We start from the raw sequence: 26,944 nt of genomic DNA on the forward strand, positions 1-26,944 counted from the left end.
TTGATTAATGTTGCTCCATCCAAAACTTCTGCCATCTTCAGACCTAAAACTCCACTATTTTGGGTTAATGATGAGAAGTTTTTAATTTCTTGATGCTAAAGAATTTGCAAAAGGCTAGGGATGGTGGATCATTTTGCACAAATCTAGTTCTGCAGCCTCTGTAGGCCTTCTCTCCATGAGGGATTTCAAGCTGTTTCATATTATAGTCTGTTCTACTTTTCCCCTCCACCACTTAATAGATAATGGAAGGATGAATAAAGAAAATTCTACAAGTGTAGAGATTCTGGATGACTCTGTTCTTTTGCTCTGCTGACCTTGTTCATCAGTTGGTGGTTTCTTTTTGGTTTACTTATGCAGAGAGGTCTTTATGACACTGTCTTCTCTTACGTGTATCATACACCCTAATTCCTGACGAGGCCTCAAGATTATCTTGCAACACACACACTCAGGCAGTTCTGGACAAGGTGTTGTAGCCAGATTCATTTACTTCAGAGACCAGACAATCCTATAGCTGAAAAGGCACTGTTCAAATCCTTAAAACATATTACCAGCTTTTAATGGTATAATTTCCAAATAAATGACCTCTGGCCACATTTGGTTGCTTGCCTATCTGTCAGCACTTCCACAAACCTAAACTTTTCAATATTGTAAGACCAGTTGTTTGGACTTGTGCTCTAGCATCTCCTCCTAAAAAATACTTCAATATTGTTGCAGTTGTGGAAACGGTGCACATACATGACCTTAACTCATGGTAAATGCAAGCTAACAGCTTAGTGCACTGTGGAAGGGCCAACATTGCCATGCATGTGCTGCAGGTGGTGGCCGCACACGTGGGACAAGTACTGCTGTGGTGCTAATGCACAGTCACTGGTTATGAAGTAGCAACTTGGTCATGAAAATGAGCCATAAGATCACTGAGTTCTGTAAAGCCCTGTACGATATACAACTGCTTTGAAGTTCAGGGCCTTGAAATGAAGTCAGGGCTTAGGAGCTTCCTGGAAAGAGTGCAGCGATTTAAGCGTTGGTCTGATCTGCTCATGCTGACATTAGCTCCGGAGAAGACTAAGCCTTGCAAGACTTCTAATTTCAAAAGGCTTATGACAACGTGCACCATATTAAACATGGGCGCACATATGCTAAAACTAAGTCAGACTGACTGACTGTTCCTTTCACTGCACTCTCCGCTGTAGAAAACCAGGGAAATTTTATAAACAGAATTCCTATCTTCTTAAAAGTAGTTTCTTCCTCACCCCATCATGGCCACTCATTGTGATAAGATTTTCCATTCTTCTTTCTTTCCTTCCGCTCTTTCTGCAGACGTTCTAGTTCAGCTTCATACATCATTTCCTGAATCAGGTATTTTTCTCTTCTCATCCGATCTCTCAGATCTTTGGGAAGATCTGGGATTAAGTAGGAAATCAAGTGCTTGATGCAAAAGACAAGGTGCTGTGAAAACAAAAGAAAGGGATGAAAAATTAAAATCTTAGGAAGAAAACAAGTACTTTCCATATCATCTGAAAATCCTCCTTTTCCTGTTCACAAAATGATACTGTGTTAGAAGTAAATTTACTGCTAAATTTGAATAAAACAAATCACGATGATTTTTCCCCACAAAAATTCCTGAGTGGATCTCAGCAAAGGTTAAGAGTGGCTGGGTTCAAATAAGGCCTCAAAACTCTTGTATGACCTGTGTGTTCAGGCCCCTGAAGCCATGCTTTGCTGTCAAGTGGTTTGGGCAGGGCCTGACAGTAGTGGATTGCCCTGCAGGAAGGGGAGGACCAAACGACAAGAATATTTTCTTATTACCAGAAAACCCTTGCATCAGTATCACAAACAATGAATTAGTAATGCAAACCAAAACGTTTTTTCTTAATACAGTCTGTCTCATCCAAGGCCATATTCCCTTTTACTAAACATCACAATTAAATACAAGGTTACAAATCCTTTATCCCTCATGTTTTAGGCATGGCACAACAAAACTTGAGTGTGATGGGGGAGGATTGCCTGAGTGTTCTTTTTTGTTTGTTCAGCTTGGAGACTTAATCACTCCACTTGAGAGGAGGAACGGAAAAACAGAAAAATCCTTTCTCAGAAATGACACTCATTCTAGATTGGGGAAATAAAGTTATTCTTTCTCCAAGCAGAGCCCTTCATTTGTAAGACACTGAAAAGAAAATCCAACATGTTTTCCCATGTATACTTCCCTCATGAGAAATAAACCCATAATACTTTAATTGTGGTTTTGCCAAACCTAAAAAAAAGAAAAAAAGCTTCTTTGTCAGTTTAGCCTGGACAAATAATCCCTTTTGCAGGAACAGGAAATACTTTTGTTTATTTTTAAGAAGGTCAAGGTAGCCAAAATAATCACTGTCACAGTGTCCAAAAGGTGTGTGAGCTGTGGTAATTACCCATTTATGAAAAAAACCTTTCTTGAATCACTTCTCTCTCAGCACAATCCTTTACTGAAATTACTGTACACCCATTAGTGTTTTCCACAGAGGAAGACAATAACAGTTTCTGCTGCAATTACCTTTTTGGTTTCATAGATATAGTTAAGGAAATAGTTTCAATGCCAACAAACAGTAGCCCCTCTTGAGAGAGACAGCTATGAGCCAGCCTTTGGCTTTGGTTGGGGCAAAGCAAAAAGTCAAATCTCTTGTATTGGGCAGACACAAAAAGGAATTCCACAGCGGGTCACAGATTTGGCTGGGCACTGAGACCTGAGCAGGGCTGACTTTTCTTGCCTTGATTATCTTTGCCCTTATGCCATGCTGCCTTTATGCCAAGCATGTATCAAGAAGCCAGGCTCTCTTTCATCTTAAAACTGCTTAGTCTGACCTGCCAAGGCCCTTCTTGTAGCTGTATTTTGAGACAGATACCTTGGCTCTCAATGCCAACAGCTCAAGAAACAAAGAGGAGATCAAGCCTAGAAGGCCTCTATCACATCTTTCTTCCCCTTACTGTTTCCCTCAGTGTGGCAGGGATGACCTCCTTAGGACCAATCTCTAATGAGTTAGCCCAGTGTAGAAGGAGAGAGCCCAACCTGCAGTGTCATATTTCCCCTTCATCTGGGAAGGTCTGAAAATGACAATCTGTGACAATTCACTACAGAACTTGGGTTTCTGCTGAGCCACCAAGAAGACATCCCTACACAAGAAAAAACCTGGAAAATTTTTCCTCTTCACCTTTCATCTAATTCAAATGCTTCTGTTCTGTGATCCAAAGAGGTGCTTCAAAAGCTCAGTGCAGAATAAATGTACACAGTACTGTGAGTCAGAAATACACTATGTGCTCATGAATATTATGCCAATAATTTATGGTGACTGCAGCTTCCATATATGTGTTGGATGCCTGGTTGCTATTATTTCAGAGCAGAGGATTAAGTAGAGTTTTAAAAATTGTTTGTTCCTTGTTTGGCTTCTTCACATTGTAAAAAGGCATTTCAAACTACTTGTGCTGGAGAGACGCTGGGCCTCTGGCTTAGGGCAGGGATATAAGGCACCTGAAATGTAGCCTTAAGAGCCAATTTTGTTTATTAAATTATCTCATCCTATTTATCTACCCTCCTGTCTCTCTTTTTCAAAATCAGCATGGGAATCCCAGTCATGTGAAGCTGGTGTTATCTTCTCTGGTTTGTCTTAAAGATTTCTGAGATACTGACAGTAAGTACTAATATTATGAACATTGGCAAAGGTATTGAATCCTTTTCATCATCATCATCTTTGTGATGCTAATCATTCTGGGTGAATGAATAGTATTTAAAAAAGATAAAAAAGCTAGATGTGAAAATACTGTAACTAGCTTCATTTTTCAGTTGTTCAGATATCATCTTTTCTTCTCATGTTCCCTCAACCCTACCTCACAAACTGGTCAGCATATGGCTTTCCAGCCTATCAGGGATACTAATGCCAAAACTTGGAAAGTAAATAAAAGCTTAGTTTATTTCCTCTCTTTGCAAGTCACTGTTTTTGAAGTGCTACATTCTCCTTTTTGTTAGAACTTAAATACCCGTGGCTGCTCAGAGAACAGATCTGAGTATACAAAGCACAATAAAACCAGCAGAAACAAACTCAAAATGCTCAACAGCTGCCAGCAGACATCAGCCCAATGAAAAAACTTCAGTGGGAAAATTTGTTTCATTTTCGTGTTTTTGTTTTGCCACCTGAACAGTCACTGACCTCAAACACAATGATGAATGCCAGTCGTGCTGCTAGGACGTGCCAGAACTGCAGCGTGTAACCATAGGGCTCTGCAGAGTCAGGAGGGTCTCTGTAGTCCCTGTACCTGAAAGACAAGCAGAATACAGTAGTTAGCAAGTCCCTGTACCTGAAAGACAAGCAGAATACAGTAGTTAGAAAGTCCCTGTACCTGAAAGACAAGCAGAATACAGTAGTTAGCAAGTTCCTGCCCTGCTGCGGAGGATGAAGGCAACACCAAAACCCAGCTTCTATAGATCATCATGTTTTTGCACCAAAATTATTATCAGTCCAGATTGTACAAGTTACCACAACACTGCTTGGTCCTTAGGTTGGGTCTGCACCAATGCTTTGTTTCAGCTCAGGTGCAGGCTTTTGAAGCAAAGGTCTTGATCACCTCCACTGGCCATGCTGTGGTTCACCTAAATGTGTTTACTTTCAGATGAAAAGGAACAGTAAGGTGCACTCCAGGAGTGCACTTCAGACTCCAGCTGCTGATGGAAAATCAGTGAAGGACCAGGCTTGTGCCTGTATGAAGAGAAACTGCTGAAGCAAACACAGAGGATGCTGAGTGCTCAGCACCAGCAGTTTGACCCTACAGCATCTCCCTTAGTGCAACATGTGCCCTGCAGGCACCTCCTCAGAACATGGAGCATGGGGGGATGCTCTGCTGTTTTGAAGGCCACTTGCTTTCCACTATAAATTACTTTTAAAACCATAAATTTCCCTTATTTTTTTCAGCCTGACAGCCTTCCCAAAATCCAAATAAAACTGACCCATGGTTCCCATCTGCCCATTGATCAATTGGTCATCCCTGGTGTAAAGCACGAGTCATCCTGACTTTAGTGGAGCCAGAACTGCATCTCTTGGTATAGCAACAAGGCAAGTGCAAGAAAGGGATTTAGTGTCCTGTCTCATACAATGTTTCTTTAAAGATTTTAGGTCTCAGTAACATAACTGAGGATATCTATTGGGAAAGCTGTATGCAGTAAGATTCCAAAATTATGTTAACAAATAATGAATCTCTTTAAGTCACACATTCTGGAGTCCATTTCTACCAGCAGTATGTTCATCCCAAAATACTATTGCAGAAAATTAATTCAAAAGTAGTGTCAAAACCATTTAATCATCAACCTGCTTCCTAGATTGGACAGAAGACCCATTTAAAAAAATATTGATAGTACTGTAGTAAATAATACACTTAAGCTTAATTTCTAAATTAGTATTAAGAAACTAAAGAAAGCGGAGATAAGCAAAATAAATAATTTCATCTCTATGATAATCTATTTCTCCCTGAAGGTTCACCTTCTTAGATTGCAGAGGGTGCTACAGAAATGAACTAAATTGTGTCTTGACATCTTAGCCAGCAACTGGCTGGAGATCTGCAGGGGGGCCGGCGTCCCAGTAACCGGGGCGACCCCTTCCTGCTGCTGGCAGGGCTCTCTTAAGTTGCAGTATCTCTACTGCAACTGTGCAGTATCTCTACTGCAACTGAGATGATCTTCCCTTCTGCAAGCAGCATGCTGACTTTGTAGTTCAGGGTGTTTTACAAGCACAACAACCCCATGCAATGCTACAGGCCTAGGGAAGAGTGCCTGGAAAGCTGCCCAGTGGAAAAGGACATATGAAAGAGGAATATGAGCCAGCAGTGTGCCCAGGTGGCCAAGAAGGCCAACAGCAACCTGGTTTGTATCAGAAAGAGTGAGGTCAGCAGGACTAGAGCAGTGATTGTCCCCCTGTACTCAGCACTGGTGAGGCTGTGTGGCATTCAGGATGTACAGTGCTTGTCTCAAACAATCCAAGAGATAAGCTTGGACTTGGGGACTCAGGATATCTGTTGTCTGTCTTGTGGCATCTGAGAGTTGAAGGACATCGGCTGATGAGCTAAAGAGATGTCTCAGCAACCCACTCAACCCCCTCCTGCAAGGAGTACCTGAGAACTGGGGAGTTTAGTGTGGGGCATGCTGAGACTGGAGACAAAGGAGTTCTACAGCTGGTGCTGGGAGCAGAATATCCAGTGATAACCAGGCCTTGATATGGAAACCACCGACTTAGCAGGACAAGACAAGGAGTGCCAGTCTCAAGGAACTAGTCCTGTGGTGGCAGTTGACTCAACCTCCTCCTTTGTGATGGCTGATCTCATCAATTAGCCAAAGATTACATAGCCCCTAGTATCATACCAGCCCCTGCTATCACAGAGAAGATCTGAAGGGGTTTTCCCTATGCAGGGAGAAAAGTGGGGGGGAGGGGCAGTGGGCAAGAACTGTATAAAAGTCTGGGACTTTATGGGTGCATCTGAAGCACTTTTCCACCAGGAACTACTTCCCCACCGACGACATCGCTGGACCGTGGGTGGTAGCTGTGCTCTTGCTTGCTGTCCTCTGTCTCTCTGCTTTCTCCTCTCTTTTCTGTCTCTGTTTTCCTGCCTGTCCTATCTGCTCTAGGGACTTTTGTTGTGTTACTGCAATAAAAGTTTGTTGTGTATGTGACATCTGACCTCGTTTGTGTCTTAATTTCACCATTTGGGATCACCTTTATAAAAAATTGCCACATATCCGAATACCGGATCGTGACAGGCTGCACCTCAAGTACTGTGTTCAGTTTTGGGCCCCTACTACAAGATAGACATTGACTTTCTGGAGCAAGTTCAGAGAAGAGTAATTTAGCTCTAGAGACAAGTCTTATGAGGAGCAGCTGAGGGAACTGGGGTTGTTTAGCCTGGAGAAAAGGAGGCTGAGGGAAGACCTTATGGCTCTACAGCAAGGTTGTAGTGAAATGGGTGTAAATATCTAAAGTAACAAGTAATAGAACAAGAGGATATGGCCTGAGTTGTGCCAGGGGAGGTTTATATTGGATATTAGGAGAAATTTCTTCACCAAAAGGGTTGGAACAGGCTGCCCAGGGAGGTGGTGAAGTCACCATCCTTGGAGATACTTAAAACATGTGTAGATGTGATGCTTAGGGACATGGTTTAGTGGTGGACTTGCCAGTGCTGGGTTAACGGTTGGACTTAAAGGTGATGATCTTAAAGGTCTTTTCCAACCAAAATTATTCTATGATTCTATGACCCTGAAAACAGAAGTTCCTGTACCAAGTCCCCAGTCCATGGAGTATGTCTACTTTTTGTACTTGCTAGAAACCAACCACTATACGTGAAGAAATGGGAAAACCTTTTATAAACAACCAGAATAGCATGGCGCTAGACAGACTGCCTTCCTGAAAAATACCTACACCATTGTCCACTGGAACATGGTATTTCCTTACCTTACCATCAATATCTGGCTTTAAGTGCAACTAAAGGGACTGATGTTTTAGTAGAATTCATGTGGTTTACACAGCTGATAAACTCAAGTAAAGAAAGTAAGATGTTAATTTTATTTCAAGGGTAGATATATGCAACAGCTCAATATCTCCCAAAAGAACAGATTTATTTTCTGAAGATTTATGGCACCAATTTTGCTAGTGTTTTGGGATGTCGAGGGGACATTTTTTTTATTGATGGGATTTTCACCATTGGCTTTAAGTAGCAGCAATATCATGCTTGAAGTTGGGGAAGAAAGAAAGGGAGAAGAGAATGATCAGAATTACAAAACATTATTAAATGGTGCTTTGGCAAACAGTGTGGAATGAAGTATTCTCAAAGTGGTTCTGCTCCACAGAAAATTCAACATTGGGTTGTTCTTTCTGCTAAAAAGATTGCAACAGTCTTAAATATCAGTTAGTTAAACAAAGGCATTAATTCCACCCCCTATTCCGTGTTCATTATGCTATACCACTCAAACTTTTTATTAAAAATGCAGTAGAATCACAAGGTATCACTGACTTTTGCTGCATCAACGAGTATCTCTTTTCTGTAGACACTCACAAAAGGATATTCTAATTCTTCACAGTGAAAAATACTAAGTCCATCTGCAGCTATGAGAACTCATGCTTGTAAAACAATGTTGCACTGAAAAATAGTAGTTTTATTTGTTGTTTGGTATTTTTGGTTGGGACCCCATTTAAGACCTTCATATAGATCCTTGATTCTTTAGACCATAAACATCAATTAGTTCAATCTGTCATTACAGACTAATCTCAGACTGCAACTTCTCCAGTCTGTTGGCTGAGGACAGAGACATACAGATAATTAACAGCTCATTTAATTTTTACTCAAATCACAAGTATAAGACTATTATTAATAATTACACCTGTAAGCAATGACAAAAAGACATTTTAATCATCCAGCAATTAGGAAGGTTTTTGAGGTTTCAATTTGAGTTTTTGAGGAAGCAATTTGAGGTTTCATAATGGTAGCTCAGGTCAGAGCCTGTTTATGCCTGCCAGACCTGTGAAATTACTCAGTGTGGTCACTTCTATGCAACCTTGACTTCCCTGTTCATATGTTATGACATAATCTTGTTACAGGTTTATGTCACAGGTACCTAAGGAATCAGTCACCTATTATTGGCCCTTTAATACCATATTTTTCCATGATGGTTGTGTTTGATTCAAGCCATGACACCACAGAAATCCTGCATTAGGAACACCTGCAAAATACCCACTTTTTGGCTTTTATTGTATCGAAGGAAGCGATTGTGCAGGTAACATCCAAGCAGTACCATGACTGTGTTCCTGAATAGCACAGCAAATTCTTTCCATTACAGCTTTTCAAGTTCTAAAAATTAGTGCTAACTCTAAATTTATCATGCTGCTTCTCCCTTGCAAAGGCTTAAAGCAGAGATATATTTTGATCAGCTACTTACCTGCAATATTTTAATGGTGAACCAGAGAATTCACTTCCGTTTGAGGTTGGCTCTGAACGGTTTTCAAAGTCAGACACCAGAAATACTGATAAACTGGCATTAACATAACCAACCATACACCTAGAGGGGAAGAAATCCTGTAGTCAGGGCACAGCAAGATTTCACCATTGACTGTTGTACTCAGGAGGATGTTCTCTGGGTTTCATGAAATCCACAGTATAACTGTGAAGCTTATTAATATTTGAAAGGGATGTCGAGGTGATAGAAAATGCTCAAGTAGGTCAGATGGACAATAAAAGTGAAGCAATGGCAGATTTCTATGGGAGAAGAAATGGTAAAGACTGGGACTGGTGACTTCTGAAAAGTCACCTAGAAGATAACACAGCAGAAGTAGAGAAAAGAGTAAGTAGCTCTAGGAAGATAACCAGAATATTCTTATTGTTACCCTAATGGCACTAGAACAAAGGAACACTAGATCAGATGGGAAAGCAACATACTTAAAACAGCTTTTTCCAAAATGTCCAGTTATTCAGAGGAACTCAGTATTAAAAGATCCTGGGGTGGCTGAGCACTGGGAGTCCCAGGCAGAATTTGGAGAACACTGAGCAGGAGAACATATGTCGCATGATGAAGGGCTGGGGGAGTCACTAGACGGCTCAAGTTTGGTGTTAATAAAGCTGAGGAGAGATATGGCAAATGCATTGGGCTGTTCACTCTGCACTGCTCAAGCACAGATAAGTCTAGGCACACTGCTCAGCTTGGTGCAGAGTGTAATGCACAGTAAGGGCTGGGGTTTGTTGTGTTGTTTTTTTTTTTTAACTATGGATTTTACAGTCTCTGAGAAATTACATTTAAACACCATCTGGCTTTGTCTCAAAAATCTCCATACTGATTGGATTTGGAACTTAATTTAATTACAGCATTTTTCTAGTATCACAGGGAGTCATGTGCATCTAATACTTGCAGATGTTTTTTAAAGAAAAAAGCACCTCTTTCATTTAAGTATTTTATAGCAGATGTTATTGACTCCTTAATTTTGGAAAATTCCATATTCCTGTGGATTTTTAAATAGCTTTCTGCTTTTGTAACAGTACTTATTAATAACAATATCCAGAATGCTGACATAAATGGTTTTTATCCAAGTTGGCTCCTTCAAAGTGTTACTATCTGATGTTTTAATCTAGAAGAAAAACTGCAGAAGTGTGAAAATGCTGTACAAGAGGTTTGTGAAAAGATGGTAAGAGCTTCCTCTGTGAGCCAAGTTACTTCTCCTATGCAGAACTACTTTCAAACCCAGTGAGTCATACTGGAGTCTTCATAAAGATAAAATCTCTCAATGTGATCCTGAGGAACTCAGCAGCTGCTGAGAGTGCCTCAATGTTCTACGGATCTTCATAACGGCACAAGCAAAGGCACATGCTCAGGAGCAAGAGGCACCAGACTGAACATTTTGTCCCCATTAAGGGGCTTTAACTCTCCATGAAAATAAATTAAACGCTTCCCCTGACACTGACTAAATGCTGGACTCCTTGCAGCACAGCAAGTTAGCAGCACTGCTAATCAGGAGCCTCCACACCAGCTGCCCTTCTTTCATCAGCAGGATTAAACAGTATTGACAACAAAGTGACAGCAAAAAAGCAGCAACAGAAGAACTTACTCTCTGTAGCAGGGAAGACAAATCAATCTGCCATATGTCTAACAGCAGAATGTAAGCTCTCTGTCACTGTTGTTTAGCTTGGGTTTCTTTGAACAGAAGGGTCCTTGCTAATGTAGTTGCTAGGAGATCATTTGCAAACTGTTTATATTTGATTTCAGCTGGGATCAGTGCCCTCTATCAGCCTAGATTTTACAAGTTGAGATTTTAGCATCTATCCTTGTACTTGCTGGTCATGTGCACATGCTAATATAATCTCAGTGCTTAGCAAAACTGAAAGAAAATCCACTTAGGCAGCTTGGATTCAGTTCACAATTATCTTCTGAAAGATTTAATCTCAGGAATCTAGCTTTAGAAGAAAAACAAATTACTTTGCTCAGTAAGTATGTCTTGATTTATTAGTTGGGAATTGCTTCCTTTTGTTAGACACTGCTGTTTTTGAGCCATACATCAGGGAAAAAAAAAGCCTAGTGAATAAATTAAAAACGCTCATTAAATCTGTAACTGATAAATGTCAGCATAATTTCAGAATGAAAAGGGGGTTATATCCATGTACACCAGCTGGAAAGGCAGCTTGTGCAGCATGCTCTTACACACCAAATCCCTGTATCAGCTCTGCCATGTTTTCCTTGAATTAACATCTTAAATTATCGTCACTCAGCACCCTATTCTGTGACTATGTAAAGCATCAAAATCTGTGCCTGATCTCTGTTCCCTAAGCACAAGCAATGAATTTGGGTTAGTGGAACCGAACATATACAGACAGTACTGCTGTGTCTAATCAAGTAGTAAGCAATTTTCATGCATGTCTGTTTTCCAAAAGAAAAGCTTACTTTTGTCCTGCTTCTCCCTGGCCAGCGCAAGGTCCATATTTGTAAGCATAAACAAGGCGAGGGATGAAATCTGATGTCACAGCTATAACAAATGCATTTGTGATAACAGAAAGAATTCCAATGCCTTCCAGGATCCCGTACCAGATTCCTGTTCAACAAGGAGAGTCTGTTAGTTCTACAAAATTGAGAACTAAAGTGCCTGATACACCGCATGCTCTGAAGCTGTTCTCCCCACCACTACATCTTTTTATGTAGTTTCTATCCAAGAGCCACTGAGCAAAAATATCTTTTCTTATCGAACAGCAGGGCCTCAGTGGACCAGATTTCTGTTCCCACTGGGTGGGAATTTTGTTTATCCTGCAAATAATCTCAAGGAAGCTGCAAAATGGTCATGGAGGCCTTCACTCCACCAAGTTGCTTAACCATGTGGGCATTTTTAAGAAACATGGTAAGCCTCCCTGCTGCTGCTGCTATCTATCCAGCCTTTGAGGAGGGTCTGCCAGGGCAGCCAAGAATATGTGCAATCCATGATCTGCCCATCACAGGGGCCCTGTCTGTAACTTGTGCACAGCTGGTCAGCATGTACCTATTGGCATTGGAATCTTCATGCTGTGCTAATGCTGCACAATGGCACTCAACCCCCAGGTGTCACCTGGGCTTTCTGGCCCATCCTCAAGCATCTGACAGATCTTGTGGTACAGGCACACAGCAACTCTGGTCATGAGGACCACCACTAAGAACCACAGCAAAGACAGGTTACACATAATGAAGCATCAAGCTGTCCCAAAAAAATTGCTAAATAGAGAGCAAATGCATTTTATTTTAAGAAATCACACCTGAATTGTCCTGAAAAAAAATATTGTATTTTCCTGTGCTTTTATTATTTATGATATATAACTTTTTTTTTTTTTTTTTTTTTTTTTCCATTCAGGAATAAGGTGTGGAGGTGTAGTCAGCATTGGCTGATGTCCAGGCTTACACCTAAATTCATACATCCACCCTGCTCACATACAAAGTTTTATTTGGACACAGACTTTAGGTACATGGGAGACTGTTCTGAGAGCATCAAGCCTGGGCTTCTGCTATTTCATGGTGTGAGCTACTGTTTTTTGCAATGCAGATGGACAGCAAGGTATCCAATTTACCTCTTCAAGGACACCAGGGATTAAGTGTTGGGCAGATGACTTTGTTTTACAGGGTCCTTCCTAAAGGTATTCTGCTTTTGCACACAGCAAGAAGAGATTTATAGTCAAAATATGTTTGGAGACACCTTGCAGAAGTGTGTGGCTGCATGGCCTCAAATTTATGTGAATTCTGTGTTTAGCAACATAGGTGTGGTTCACTGAGAGCAAGCCTTCTCTTGGAATCTAGTTCTACCCCGTCTGACCCACCAGGGACACCACTGAGTCACAGGGGAGCTTGGTTTTGGCCTGGAAAATGTAAAATGCACAGGTCCCTTATAGGATGGTGGCTGCTTTAACTTGACTTCCATGTTACAGCTGTTCTGTCTGCTTATTATATTCAAACTGAGCCACAACATGTGTTCACACAGTGTGTCTGCCACAAGAAAAAACCTTCAGAGAGCACTGAACACTTCATTAAAACATCTTTGCTGTTAAGCCACCCTGAAAATCATTAAAAAACATTTTGTAATACAGACTATTAATTGCATAAGCAGATTGGCATCAGACACTTGAAGTTTTTTTGAACAATCAAATTGTGTGTTGTTAATGGGGAAGATGACTGAAAATAACTTATTCTGCCCTTACATGAAGTGGTTAATGCTTTCCCTTAAAAGTATCACATGTATAATAAACACACACACACAGAGCTCACCTATATCTTTGGCTCTTGAAGCTAAAGGTCTTCTCCACTGGGTAACAAATTTGTATGCATCAAGCCGGATTTCTATAATATTGTTAAGTAAGGCCAGAAGGGGTGCCAGGGGAAAAGCTGCCACAAAAATGGTTGTGAACCCGAACTGAAGAACTAGGGGAAAAAAAAGGAAAGATCACAATACAACTGTTAAGATCTAACCCCAAGATTCCAGATACCAAATAAAATATGAATACAAACATTATGTATAAATATACAAACATTTCTTATTATGCAGCACACTTGCACAGCAATTCCTTGCCAAAATTTCAGAGCAAGGATGACATGAATAAATGCATGTCTGTCCCAAAAATGGACAGCAACGCCTAGATTTTGTAACTTGAAGTTTGGAGGTGGACAAGCTATGCTTTTAGAAAGAAACATTTTTACTCCAGCATCACGTAGAATCTCTCAAAACCTGAACAGATCAGAGCTGAACATACTCCTTTTTGTAGTACAGAGGAGCAGCAGGTTGAAACTTTGTGTATGTTTCCAAAGGCAGGTTTTCAGACTGCTAAATTTCCCACTAGTTTGAAAAGAATTGTGTGAAGAAGAAAAAAACCAGCAATGACATATGAAGTTCAGTCACATGGGGCAGAAGTTCTTGGTCTTTAACATGTCTTTGAGCAGTTATCCTCCCCTCTCTTCCAGATAAAGTAATGCCTTCTGGCAGCAAGCTACTCTGTGAATGTGAGGTAGTAAATGATGGTGAATTTTAAACTTAAGCAGGCATGAAGGCCAGTACCACACGTAAAAAAAAAAAAAAAAAAAAAAAAAAAAAGAAAAAGCCCAAGGGAACTTATTTTAGTCAAAAAAAGCAAAGTTCTTCAGAAATGTATGTTTTAAATTAAAGGAGAGAAGAGGGGAAAGACCCAACGAAAAAAAAAAAAAAAAAAAGAAAAAAAAAGAAAAAGCCCAAGGGAACTTATTTTAGTCAACAACAGCAAAGTTCTTCAGAAATGTATGCAGGTGAAGAGGTGGGCTCTGGTTTGGAAAATGATCTTCCTTGCATGAAGTCAGAATGAGAGGTGCTTCATATTTGTGAGGTTAGTAAGCCAGTAGCAGGGTGGTTATCTACATTGATTCGGTTTGGTTCTTACAAACTCACTTATTTCTCATCAGCCCCTTGAGAATAAAATCCCTTTTGCAGCCTCTTCAGCTTCATACAGCAATATTTAAAAGAACACACCAGCCCATGTCAACAAAAACGCAACAATATTAAAATCTAGTGAAAGAGAGAAAACAAAGGTCAGTGCCATACTCATTTCTAGGTATTCATCAAAGAGTCCATAAGCATTCATAGGTTGCAGATTGTAGTCCTTTTCCCACTGTGGGAAACTTGCTTTTCTCTGTGTGCCATACTCCTGTCGTAGTTTTCTCCTGGTCCACCAGTTTTGGATCAGCCTGCATTTTCAAAGAAATTAAAGAAACAAAGTAAAGAATACCTGTAGCCTTTTATAAAAAAAATTGAAGGGGCTAAGAGTGCATGACATACCTTGCAAAATTAAATTCCCCATGTACAGGAAAAAAGTAATTCATGTGGCTGATGACATGGTGTAATAGGTATGAACACAGATATAGCTGGTGTAATCCAGGTCTAGATGTTAAAATGGAGGAGGGATTTTGACATCTTCTCATTTATTTACCTTATTTTTTTCTACACAGAATGACAAGTCAATTCAGGATGTATTTATATAGCACAATGCTGTGCTGTGTGGAGATGGTTGAGCTTTAATTGAGAAATCAGGACATGGAGTATATGCTAATGCTGCTTGATCCCTTCCTGTGTACGAGCCGGGATCTCTATGTGGCTCTGCAGTGTGCAAGTAACAATCCGTGAGCAATCCTGAGAATCAGAAAGTGACCTGGAATGGTGTCTGCAACCAAACATTCAGAGGAACAAAGGCAGAAAGAATTGTGTGGGTTAATGACAACATGTGGTGGCCAAGAGATGACTGGCTGCTGTGTGAGCTGACTCCATCTCAAGAAGTTGGGGAGCTGCACTAGACTTAAGGGGGGGAAGATGTTGTTCCTGAAGAAATGTATGTGTAGAGGCACCGTGGGAGGTGCTGAGCCAGAAGATAAATGAGTGCTCACATCTGAAATCAACACCTTTGTCTCTCCATGTTGGGGAGTTGCACTGATTTGGCCAACAAAGAACATGAGTTAAAGCTAGTATAGAAAGAAAAGGGGGAGGGGGGGAGGAAGAATGGTATTTTTCTCCAACATTGCAGTTGACCCCTTCATCTCAGCAAGACAGAAGTTGATGGCTCATCCAAATAATTAAGTCCTTTCCCTGACTGTGCTTTGCTTCTCATTTTCACAGTGGCCTGGTCTGTGAACAGTAGACTTGGATAATGGTTTGGCCAATTGCTTGTTTTCTTAAAGCTGGTGCTTCTCTCCTAGGCCTGTCTCATGAGGAAATACTCTTTGCTATTAGCTTTGTCAGTGCTGGCTCTGCGTGGGTCTCGGAAGGCAGTAGGCAGCACATGAATGCAGGTGCAGTGATTTCTACTACAGACTATAATCCTCCAAATCCTCTGGCCAGACACATGGTGCTGGCTGCAATCCATGCTCTTAGCAGAAATGATTGTGGGTTTTTCACACCAGAAGGAACTGCACTTGCCTGCAGCATTTCAGGGCTAGAAGGAGGACTGAAAGGTCTGGAGATCAAATACATCTCTCATCAGAAGACGTGGAAGCATCTCACGTTGTTGGGACTGTGTGTTATGTGTTGTGATTTTTGTTGTGACTCTGAAGTGAAGAGCCTGACTTCACTTGAAGCACTTTATTCCTAATAAGTAACTTGCTCTTAAATATTGTCCTCCTATCTCCTTCAGTCACTTTCTTTAATCTCCTTCTGTGCTCTCCATTAGGTTTCCAAATCCCTATTAATAGGCAGCAGAAAGATCTAATATAAACTGACAAAAGAAGCAGGGAGTGGAAAGAGAAAGATCAATATTGTTGCTGCTGCTCCCTCCTCCCTACCCTGGCTGATTCTTCCAGCCCCAAGAGACGCAAAAACCTGACAAGCAGCACTTGGCGCAAACCTGGGAAGTTGGAGAGACGGTGACATTTGAGTACCTTGATTGCCAGTTACTCTCTGCACTTAAATAATTTATTCCAGTCTCATTGCAGCCAGATATGATCAGCACTGAGGCTGCCTGAAATCACTTCTGCAACACATTTCTGCAGTTGAGGGACCAAACTCCACACTAGCTCTGCTGTGGATCCTGCAGTGAAGCAAATCCCTCTGAACTTTGCAAGGGCAAACTTTCTGACAATGTCAGTTCTCTATATTTTCACACTTGCTAGTTTCCCTTGATGACCTGTCACACTATCTCTAGCATCAGCTATTTATATTAATCGTATTAGACACACTTATTAAATGCTAATCAATAAAAAATTAACCAATAGGAAATAAATAATCTTCAACCTTTTTAGCTAGGTCACAGCTCCACAATATGCTGAGAGTGTTTATACCAGCAGTGCATTTTTTCCAACTCATACCTGCTCTTTCAGGCATCTTTTATCACCCAGCAAGGAGAAATCTAATTTAGAACTTTCTGGCATAGCTAAAAATGATACATCTAAGCATAAACTTAGTATTGCTCTGTGACCTACTGAAGCACAGGAGTTATATTTACTTACGGGTAGCCCAGTTCCATGAAGTTGTTCCAGGTCTGCTTTAGCACCATTATAATACCCATTTGCATACAGAGATCAATAAGGCATCCACTAGGGTGGCACTACAGAAAAAAAGACACAAAAGGTTAAATGAAATGATGTTCAGTTTTTAAGCATTACTTGAAGGCTGCAAACAGATATTAGATAATTAATTTAAAGGAAATTAAATCCCGTTCTCTTTAATTTAAAGAAAAAAACCAATGAACTCATGAGAGCATATGAGACTGTATAATTCTGTAAGCTTTTTAAACCTATAATCTAATTCTCTACAGAGGTCAGAATCAGTTGAAGCCAATGCAGTTTTCACATCAGTGATGCTAATATGTTGTGCAGGTGTGGGTGGAACAGAGGCAAAGGTTAACAAGTTTCTTCCAATGCTTTCGATATTTTTCAGTGTGGGTGACTGTGCCTTAAGTCGAAGAATGAAAATCATAGATAAAATTCTTCCTGGCTGCACAGGCAAACAGTTTACGCCTAAAGAATAAACTAAATATTGCTTATTGAGTAGTATTTAATCTGTATGTCTAAGTGGACTATGCAGAGCCCATTACCTTCTCAAAAAACCTAAAAATATCTGTCAAACAGCAGTTCTCAAGTATCTCTGGCTGAGTGCTTTCTTGTCTTAGCAGTGGCCCCAGGCCTTGAAGAAGTAGTGTTGCTTTTGGAAGAGGTGCTCAGCTAGTACAAATGTAAGGAATCCCACAATTTTTCATCTAGTATTGGAAGAAACTGAAAAGGGCCAAAAACTTTCTGCCGTCAAACAGCATTTTACATAATTGACTTTGCTGATCCAAACAGTGGAGGCCCAAGATGCATTGTTAGAACCTGGGTATTAAGGATAAGTAAAACAAATCACTTTCATAGAGCTCAAACTATTCACCTTTAACCTTAGGAAGAAAAAAGTTATGACCCATAACAAAATGTGATATTAATTTATTATACATTATACATTTATTATACATTTATTGTACCTGAGAGCCATGGTCTCAGCTGAGGTTTCCATTGACCTAATTCAGCTTCTCTTAAGATTACCATGGTGGCAGATTATTATTTTAATATCATATTTAACAATAACAACAACAATAATGCATTATTATATAGCATATTCTTACATCATCATTATTCTGGTTTTAGGAATCAGTCACACGAGCCAGTATAACCTAAGAGAGGCAGGGGGGGGAGTAATGAAGTAGCAATGAAGTAGTAATGAAGTAGCAATGATGTTACAACCATGGTATCACTAATGCACTTTGTATGTTGTGCTCTGAATACTCCCATGGACCCTGGACCAGACTAATCTTAAATTGTCCTACACTTCTTCTCATCCAACAGGTGAAGAGAGAGGGCTATTGGATGGGCGGCATCTGGGCATTATATTCTAAATTACGTTTCTAGTACAGATGTCATTAATAAAGTTGACACTTTCTAATTAGACTTTTTTTTAAATTAGACTTTATTTTATTTTATTTTTTTAAAATCTGAGAAAGGCAAAATAGGAGGCATTACTAATAGTAGCTTCTGCCAGCAACTGACCCAAGCTGTAACACTTTGCTGCTGTATTTCCTTCCAGATCTGGTTCTTTATTCCTCCCATTTCTGCTCCTGCAAGTGAGGTTCTTTCACTGCTCTCTGATGTCTCTGTGAGATGATTCAGCCTAATAACTCATCAGAAAATTAATTCATCCAGAAAAAGAAAAAATTTTTTGCTGATACAGGGAATTGAATAGGCTCCTTACAGGCTGGACAAGCCAGAGCCAGTGCAGAGGAAGAGGAAGACGCAAACTTTGAAGCAAGATAAAGGAAGAGCAGAACTGTACTGTTCAACTGTACAGCAAGCTGTTGCCTTGGTATGGCCCTTCTCAGACTTTGGATATGTTCAGTGAATTTCTGACTGCCCATTTTCTTTCCTTGTGTGTACAAAATTAGCTACTTCAGAATGAGGATGGCTTTTTCAATTTTTTTCTAGTGTTTGGATGACCTCTATAAACCAAAATATTTATATATCAGGAATTGTTTGTAAAATCATGTTGGCAGTGTAAAACTGCATTTTCCACTTGCCATTTGTTATGTGTTTGCAAAGCTTTTTTTAGTTATTCAGTTGTGAAACAGGAAAGAAACCATGGGATTTGACTGTGCAAATAGCAGCACTGCATGCTCCATGATTCATCCAGAAACCTCCAATAACTGTCAAATGTTTTTTGAGTTCTGAATGTATTTGCCAAAAAAATGGGATTGGTCCTTGACTGACTTGAAAAGCCAACATCTCATTGCTCTCCAAATCCATTTGGTTTTGTAGTCATGGAACATTACGCCAGTAGCTCTTTTGGGAAGTTTTTTCAGTTGTTTTGGCCAATTTTCAAGTGCATTTTATGTGTCTGAATATGTATAATCTGAATTGTATTATTTTAGCTCCCTGGTCAGCAAGGCTAGAAATGCTGAGAAGAAATTATTTTTTTAGAAGCAAAAAGATTCAGATTCACATCTGACTTTTATTCATTTCAAGGATGAAATATTTCCAGTGCAAAAATACGAGCAATTTGCATTTGATAATAAAATGAAATGTGAGTAATAAAGCATTTGATACCACTATCTAAATGTGGTGCAAACACTAAAACCGCTAGCACTGAAAGGGGCATATGTATCAATATGTGTACATCTTTGTAGCAGATGGTAGCATCAGTAGTGTGGAGTTAGACAGCAAGTGAAAAGCCAACAACACACTAAAAAATATCTAGACAGTTATGTATCTGCCCCTGTTTGCATTCCCTGCATCTGTGGGCAGCAGATAAATCAGTTAGGAAACACTCACCTCTTCCAGTCTCCACCGATTTATCAGCCTTAAGTAGGCACCAGGGTGTCCTGTAAATCTTTAACACAGGAATATACATCAACTATGTTGTGCAAGCAGCTTGTTCACAGTTACAGAAAAAACCTCATACTGTTTTTTAATATAATGTAGTCTTAGAATGATTGATATAACTATAAAAGATCTTACGCTGCAAAAATCTTTGAGAGATTCCTGGAATAATTTCTATGAAGTGTTAAGTATATTTTTACTTCCAGTTTTATTTCAATACCAAATACCCTGCTGTTGGATGTTCAGCATATGCAGAGGAGAGAGAAAATCCAAATAAAAGTCTGTCAGTTCTGAAAAAGTATTTCAATTGCCAGGCCATTTCCTTACATCATAATGTGGGCTATGATACCTGCCTTGCTGTGAAATCAGTGAAAATGTCAGTTTTCATTAGGAAAACACATTTTTCATACTATTCTCCTAAGTTTTCTCCCCAGATGATTCCCATAACTTCCCACATGCAAATAATCCATACTGATGGATTCTTCCAAACCGATCAAGCATTCTCTACTCAAAGGATCTTTTGCTTTTAAGAGCTTTGCAGAAAAAGACATACAAACAAATATATATGTTTTGCTTTCTGTAGAAAATAATAATCTGATAGCTCATAATTAATTCTTAACAGTCCAAATAATTGAAATAGCAAAGTATTCAGGCAGTTGGCTGGGTGACTGTTGTAGGTCCCTTCCCACAGAACTATCTATTCTTCTGTCCTGTCCTGTCCTGTCCTGTCCTATCCTATCCTACCCTATCCTATCCTATCCTACCCTATCCTATCCTATCCTACCCTATCCTATCCTATCCTACCCTATCCTATCCTATCCTACCCTATCCTATCCTATCCTACCCTATCCTATCCTATCCTACCCTATCCTATCCTATCCTACCCTATCCTATCCTATCCTACCCTATCCTATCCTATCCTACCCTATCCTATCCTATCCTACCCTATCCTATCCTATCCTACCCTATCCTATCCTATCCTACCCTATCCTATCCTATCCTACCCTATCCTATCCTATCCTACCCTATCCTATCCTATCCTACCCTATCCTATCCTATCCTACCCTATCCTATCCTATCCTATCCTATCCTTTCTGTTCTGTTCTAGACACAGTGAAAAAGACAGTGTTATTTACTTACCTTTACAAATTGCACTCATAGAGTCAAGTGATCTGCATGTATAGTATTGTGGGCTGTATCCATTCCCAGTAGTGAAATTGGCAAAAGTTGAACCAATGTGGTGCTATGAAATGAAAACTATGTCTGTATATGGGATTTTGAAAGGAAAATAAAACTGCAATCTGTCATGGTTTCCTAGTGTGCAATTTGCATTTTGAACTGTGTAATAATATGGTCCTATTTTGTTTCATTACAGACAATTTTATTCTCTCTACTTTGTTTTGTACATATGAGGACTCAGAGATAAATCCTACCTTCCAAGGAAGAATGCTATATAAAAGGTAGAGCTGTTCAGATTGACAAACTGAAAAAGAAACATTTTCAGAGTAAAACTGTTCTCCCACTCGGACTCAGTACGAGGCTGCTCTGTGAAGAAAGAGAGCAAAGTTTCAGAGGTTTAATCAGATTAACAACTTCCCTTGGCACAAAGGCTGCACACACCTATCAGAGCTGGCAATGTATTTGTAAATTAGCCTGATGATTTCAAAATACAAGCTGACAGGAGAAATTGTACCCAAAAGTAGCACATAGCAAGTGAGCTTGTAAAGACTTATCTCTTCTGATGTCTGGATGTGTATACTTCCAGGACACCATAAGAAACTGGTCAAGATACTGTTTATATTACACATTTATCCTGGATTCCTGTGTGCTTTACAAGCTCAGGCTCTTCTCTTGTTTCCTTTTCTGCAACCTACCATGATGATATTGCCAGAAAGCACCATACTGCAAGCTCTGTAAGTGCCTTTATGTCAGAGATGTCACACTGAACGAGAGCAAATCCTCCTTTTAGTTCTGTTTCAGAGATTTGCCCACCATGCTGGCACCTAAGGACTTTACACAGGTACCAGTGGAATGCCACTGCATGACTCCCTTTCCTTGTCCCAGTGAGCTCACCACAGATGACTGAGAAAAACATTTTTGCAATGGATGGGAAAGGGGAAGACGTATTCTTCCTTTCAGTTAGGCCTTTAATCCCCATCTAAAGAGATATCAAGATAGAAGTTAACAAAACAACTTCTATGCCACCATACCAGTGCCATGTCCTGGAACTACTTTCTGGTGGACAGGATCTTATTATTAGTCAACTATTGCTGTGAACAGGGGTAATCAAAGAAGTGGAAGTACTAATAGTGGTTCTGAGTATCATAATAGTAGTACTCATATACTACTTCCAAAGAAGCCTCTAGTAAAGTACTGGCAGTACAGAAACAACAATGATAAACTAGACTCTTTAATTAGAGCTGCCTTATCCATGAGGAAACTTCAAATAGATGCATCTACAAGACTATAAATAGATCCTAAACTAACAACTATGTTAGTGATTGGAAATGCTGCTTAAGAAACTGAAGTCTGTGTGTGTGCCAGAACATACATCTTTACTTAAACAGAAAAAAGTAAAACTGTGGATTTTTTATGCCAGTCTGTGGGCAGGACGAGTTTGACTCGTTGCTGCAGCTTAGGCTTTGCTCAGATGCCCAGCAGAGACAATGGCAATGCTGTGGAGGAGCAGAGTTTCAAGCTCTGAAAAAGGTCATGCAGAGGATGAAGAAGGACATCCTGAATGCAGCTTTGCCGCCAGTCCCACTCTGAGCTTATTACACTGATAAAGATCAGTCAAACCAAATCAGCAGCTTAGGCTGTCAAAGTAAAAAACACAAAATAGTCCAATCACTGTTAGGAGAGCCTGACTCATCAAGTTTTCATATAAGTGCTCTCTAGGTATTCTACAAGAAGCAGACATACCTTGATGATAACCTGACAGAATGTAATCAAGCTTCAAGGTCTATAGAACACATCTTACTGTCCCCAGGGTGTCAAGAGAATAAAGGGGCAAATCACACACTTGAAAGTCAAATTTCTCAGCTGTAACTAGCACAAATCTTATCCATGGATACAAGATAGCAAAAATATTTTAAATTTACAGCATACAAATGAGGACTTTCAGTCTAATAAGAAACAACAGAATAAACTGCTATCTTACACAGAAATGCTTTGAACACACCACCTATGACTTCCCAGATACAGAAAAAACGTGGCATTAGGTAAAATCAGCTGCATGTTCCCCCTGTCTGCAGACACCAAAATCTGTCCACCTGGTCCAAAATACCTTACTGAATAGAATCAATGTACAACGATATGCAGAAAACTCAGCATAATTGCCTCAAACCACTTCTACACATGCTTTTCTCTCCAAGGTAACAATTTGTTCAAGTTCTAAAAGGGAAGTATTTGGAATTAGAACCAAGCATGGCAGGTGGGTGATTGGTGTCACCACTGATTGAATGGTGCTATAACTTAGTTTATACACTCCTTTGTTATAAACTTCAGGAAAACATTAATTCCTATGGATTGGAAATTATTCAGGATTTTTCATATTTCTAAGGACAATTTGAGTGCTATTACAATCTATGGACCAAAACCCAATACAATATCATTCAATTTTTTATTTAACATTGCTTACCTAAATTTGTCAGGAAAAGAGCAACCTTTTCATACAGCTGTAACAGAGAAGAAACAGACTCTTAAGATATGTGACCTGTTCAAAGAGATAGAACTAAGAAGAGTAACTGTTCTTACATGTTAAATCAGATGATCTCTGTTCTGATAATGATGATACTATAAGTATATAGTACATATTGATAATAATACAATAATGATATAATAAATCAAGGAACAGTAATATTTTTAAAGCTTATAATCGGCTCCTTCCACAATATATAAAGGGAAAAAAATGCTGTCACTATCCCTATTTTACATACACAGTGAAAAAGGAGATGACTTCCCCAGAAACACAAAGCAGAACAATTAGATTTTTTGCTTTAGTAACTTATAGAATATTTATTTCACACACACACAAAAAATCACCATAGTAAAAGCACGTTCTGGTATGTTGGGCATTGGGGGCTCCTTTTTCTTTGGTTTGAGATGTTTTGGTGCCGAAAAGTGACACGGGGGAGACAGGGTTGCTTCAGAGAAAGTCTTGAGTAATTCTCACTACCTGATTTATTTCTTACTCTGAGTTAGTGACATTGTTCTAAATTGTGTTAATTTCTGCACTTAGCAGGTACCATGCTCTCAAACTCTTGGGGAGACTGCTAGCTACATAGAGCTTTAAAACCCCACAACTTAGAGGGGTTTTACAATTAGTATTTGCAAAAGGGTTTTGAACACATAAAATACATTAACACCACCAGTATTAGAGTGGTTTTCATTTGCTTTAAATGGGTCTGAAGCCTGTTTCCACAAAATGATAAACATCCTTAACTCTCACTGATGCCTACAGGGATACAAAGTTCCTCATATTTCAGGCTAAAGTAGTTACTTATTCCTAAAGTGCATGTCAGCAATGTTTATTTTCATTTGCAGTTATCCTTATAAACGCTTGCTTAAACTGAGTTATGTACAATTAACAGATCAAGCTGCCTGCTGAAGAACTGAAGTAATCCTGAATTATCCATGTTAACAACCACTTCTTGCTTAGAATAGCTTTTTGCTGCCTTCGTACTAAACAGGTTAGTTTCAAGTAATGAGAAAGGTATCTTCTTCTAGGTTTAAAAGGGCAATGGTAAAAGTGCTAAAAGTCTGGGTGGTTTATATCCAGATCCCAGCAGGGCATGTGCTATTTTATACATGTGCATTGCTCTGCAAAAGGAGGCATCAAAACTGTGTTTTGTTGCTATTCCTCCTGGAACCGTAAGATTGAGTTAGAGATTCTATTAACAATGTTTGGATCTAATTACCTGCTACTGGTGTTTATCACTACTAGCCCCAAAGAGTCTTGTTTAGGATCATGTCCTGTTCTGCATTCATATTTTCTATGGGCAACATCACTGGAATTAACAGGTTTTATTAACCTAGATAAAACTAATGATTGCTCCTAGGTCAGGCTGCAGGATTATTTGGGAGATGTTATGCTTGAAGGTCATTTTGTTTTGTCATGAAGGATGTGTCAGTGTATGGAGCTAGCTCTCACAGCACCCTGTCTAGAAATTACTTGTGTCCTAGACCTTTCTCCTGATGCTTAGAGAGGTCGACTCATATCAGAATCAGTGGCAGTTTTCCAGGCTTCCTAGCAGTGAATTCCCTACTGTTACGTACATCTTGGTTCATTCTGGTTTTATTACTGTATCTTTTTGCTTGCTCTCCTGCTGCTTTTCTTGAGTCAGTTTGTAGAGGATTTAACTACCTGAATTGCTCCTGGGGAAAAAGTTGTACTTTTTTTCTCCAAAGAAATATCCCTGCTGTCCTTCAGTAAACTACATTAATCCATCATGGAAAGTGAAGGATTATGTTCTTATGTCCTTCTTTTGAAAAGCTCATGAAGTTTCATATTTGGGGGATCTTCTGTTTTCATGAGCTATATCCAGCTATAAGGCTGTGCTGTTAATATTGCATGGTAATGAGTATAAGGCTTAAGGAATCCATCTTTGCAGTGCTCTCTTTATTTGATGTATTTTAGGAAGTAAACCAAAGTTTCTCAAAAGGCACCTTGAAGCTGTCTTCTGTCATCTCAAAAATTTCTCTAAGCTGAAAAATTCCTTGAGAAGCAAATAAGCTTGTTTGTGCAGTATTTCTTTGTTGCTACTTCAACACATATACAATGACTTATACTGAGAACTTGGAAATGGATGTTTTACTGACATAGATAGATACAGTTTTCTTTTTATTTCTCCTATGCTATTATGTGCTCTAGGTGGGTCAAAGAAAATGCCCAAAAGCTGCAGACAAGAAACAATACATCAAAAATACCATATAAGAAGAAAGCCCTCAGTACAAATTCAGAGACAATAACAGCTTCCACCTCTTCTTTCTGCTCTTTCTCAGCCTACAGTCCCACCTTAGGGAAGACACAGGAAAGTAGTTCTTGATGGACTATCCTAGTCACAAATCCAGTTTTGCCTATGCGAAAAGAAGTGAAGTACTGTAGCAAAACCTCTTGGAATTTCCAGTTACATAAATGAAGTACTGTTAATTAATTTTTAGATAGTGGAAATGCTTGGGTATTGTACAGGAAAGAAAGGAATCTCTGAGACAGTACTTGAAATGTGTAGGCCTGAACTAACATCTTATACTTCCCCTGGGAAGTAAGGCAGCATATCTCCTGGAGCAAAGCCTAGCATGATTTTTGCAGAAGAAACTTGCTACTGAGGGTGTAGAGACACTCTGCCCTAGCTCCAGTACCAGGAAGGCTTGTAGGCTGGCCCCTCTTCTCCCTTAAAATGCATTCTTATATTGTCAGTTGACAAAAAAACCCAACAAAACAGATAGAAAAAAGGCCATTCATCTCTTGCCAAGAGCAACTATTAGAGGACAGATTGCTGTCACAGCAATATACAGAAGTACCTGCATCTTGATGGAAAGAAAAACCTCATTCCCCATCTAATTTATGCTATACTGTCTTTGTCCCGAGTCTGGTTCCGTATCAGTTCACAACAAGATCCTGACCTCAGCCTGTCCCCCTACAATGTACCCAGACCATGTCTCTGGTGTACCCTGGCAAAGACCATGGGCAGCTCATGGAACAAGTCATGTCTGATCAAGTCTCTTGAAGTTTTCAGCCCAAGGAAGTTACCTGCATATGGATATTGTATCTGTATATGTGTATCCTTACTGGTAAACTGTGCAAACTGAAGCTGGAATTATTGAAATCAGTATAAATAAGAATTAAGCCTGGCCACTGTATTAAAAAAATTAAATAAAACACTGATTAAAAAGAATATTAATGAAATGGATTGACACATGCAAACATATGCCAGAAAAAAGGAGGCAGATTAAAAAACAGGATTACAGACAAGTCTCTCTGAAGTGTATTTTTTTAGTGCATAATGTTTCGGGTTTGGAATTCTACTTTACATAAATAGTGAATGATGTACATAAACAATAATTCCATGTCTGGCTTAGCAAGAAACTCCATTCCTG

The 26,944-nt window shown here is 39.6% G+C and overlaps 1 protein-coding gene across 1 annotated transcript in view; it reads right to left on the minus strand.

Annotated features, from left to right (window-relative positions):
• Positions 1-1,254: 1,254 nt before the first annotated feature.
• ANO4 (anoctamin 4) overlaps positions 1,255-26,944 on the minus strand; it is a 190,764-nt gene continuing 165,074 nt past the window's right edge. Inside the window, exons 18-27 of the mRNA XM_009999042.1 lie at positions 23,487-23,523; positions 21,280-21,391; positions 19,799-19,856; positions 16,955-17,052; positions 14,565-14,707; positions 13,265-13,417; positions 11,429-11,576; positions 8,942-9,061; positions 4,179-4,284; positions 1,255-1,446 (exon numbers count right to left, since the gene is read on the minus strand). Of these exons, the coding sequence (XP_009997344.1) occupies positions 1,255-1,446; positions 4,179-4,284; positions 8,942-9,061; positions 11,429-11,576; positions 13,265-13,417; positions 14,565-14,707; positions 16,955-17,052; positions 19,799-19,856; positions 21,280-21,391; positions 23,487-23,523 (1,167 nt within the window). The remainder of the gene's footprint in view (positions 1,447-4,178; positions 4,285-8,941; positions 9,062-11,428; positions 11,577-13,264; positions 13,418-14,564; positions 14,708-16,954; positions 17,053-19,798; positions 19,857-21,279; positions 21,392-23,486; positions 23,524-26,944) is intronic.

The sequence above is a fragment of the Chaetura pelagica genome, unplaced genomic scaffold (assembly GCF_000747805.2).
Source record: "Chaetura pelagica isolate M959 unplaced genomic scaffold, ChaPel_1.0 scaffold725, whole genome shotgun sequence".
In the NCBI taxonomy this organism is placed as follows: Eukaryota; Metazoa; Chordata; class Aves; order Apodiformes; family Apodidae; genus Chaetura; species Chaetura pelagica.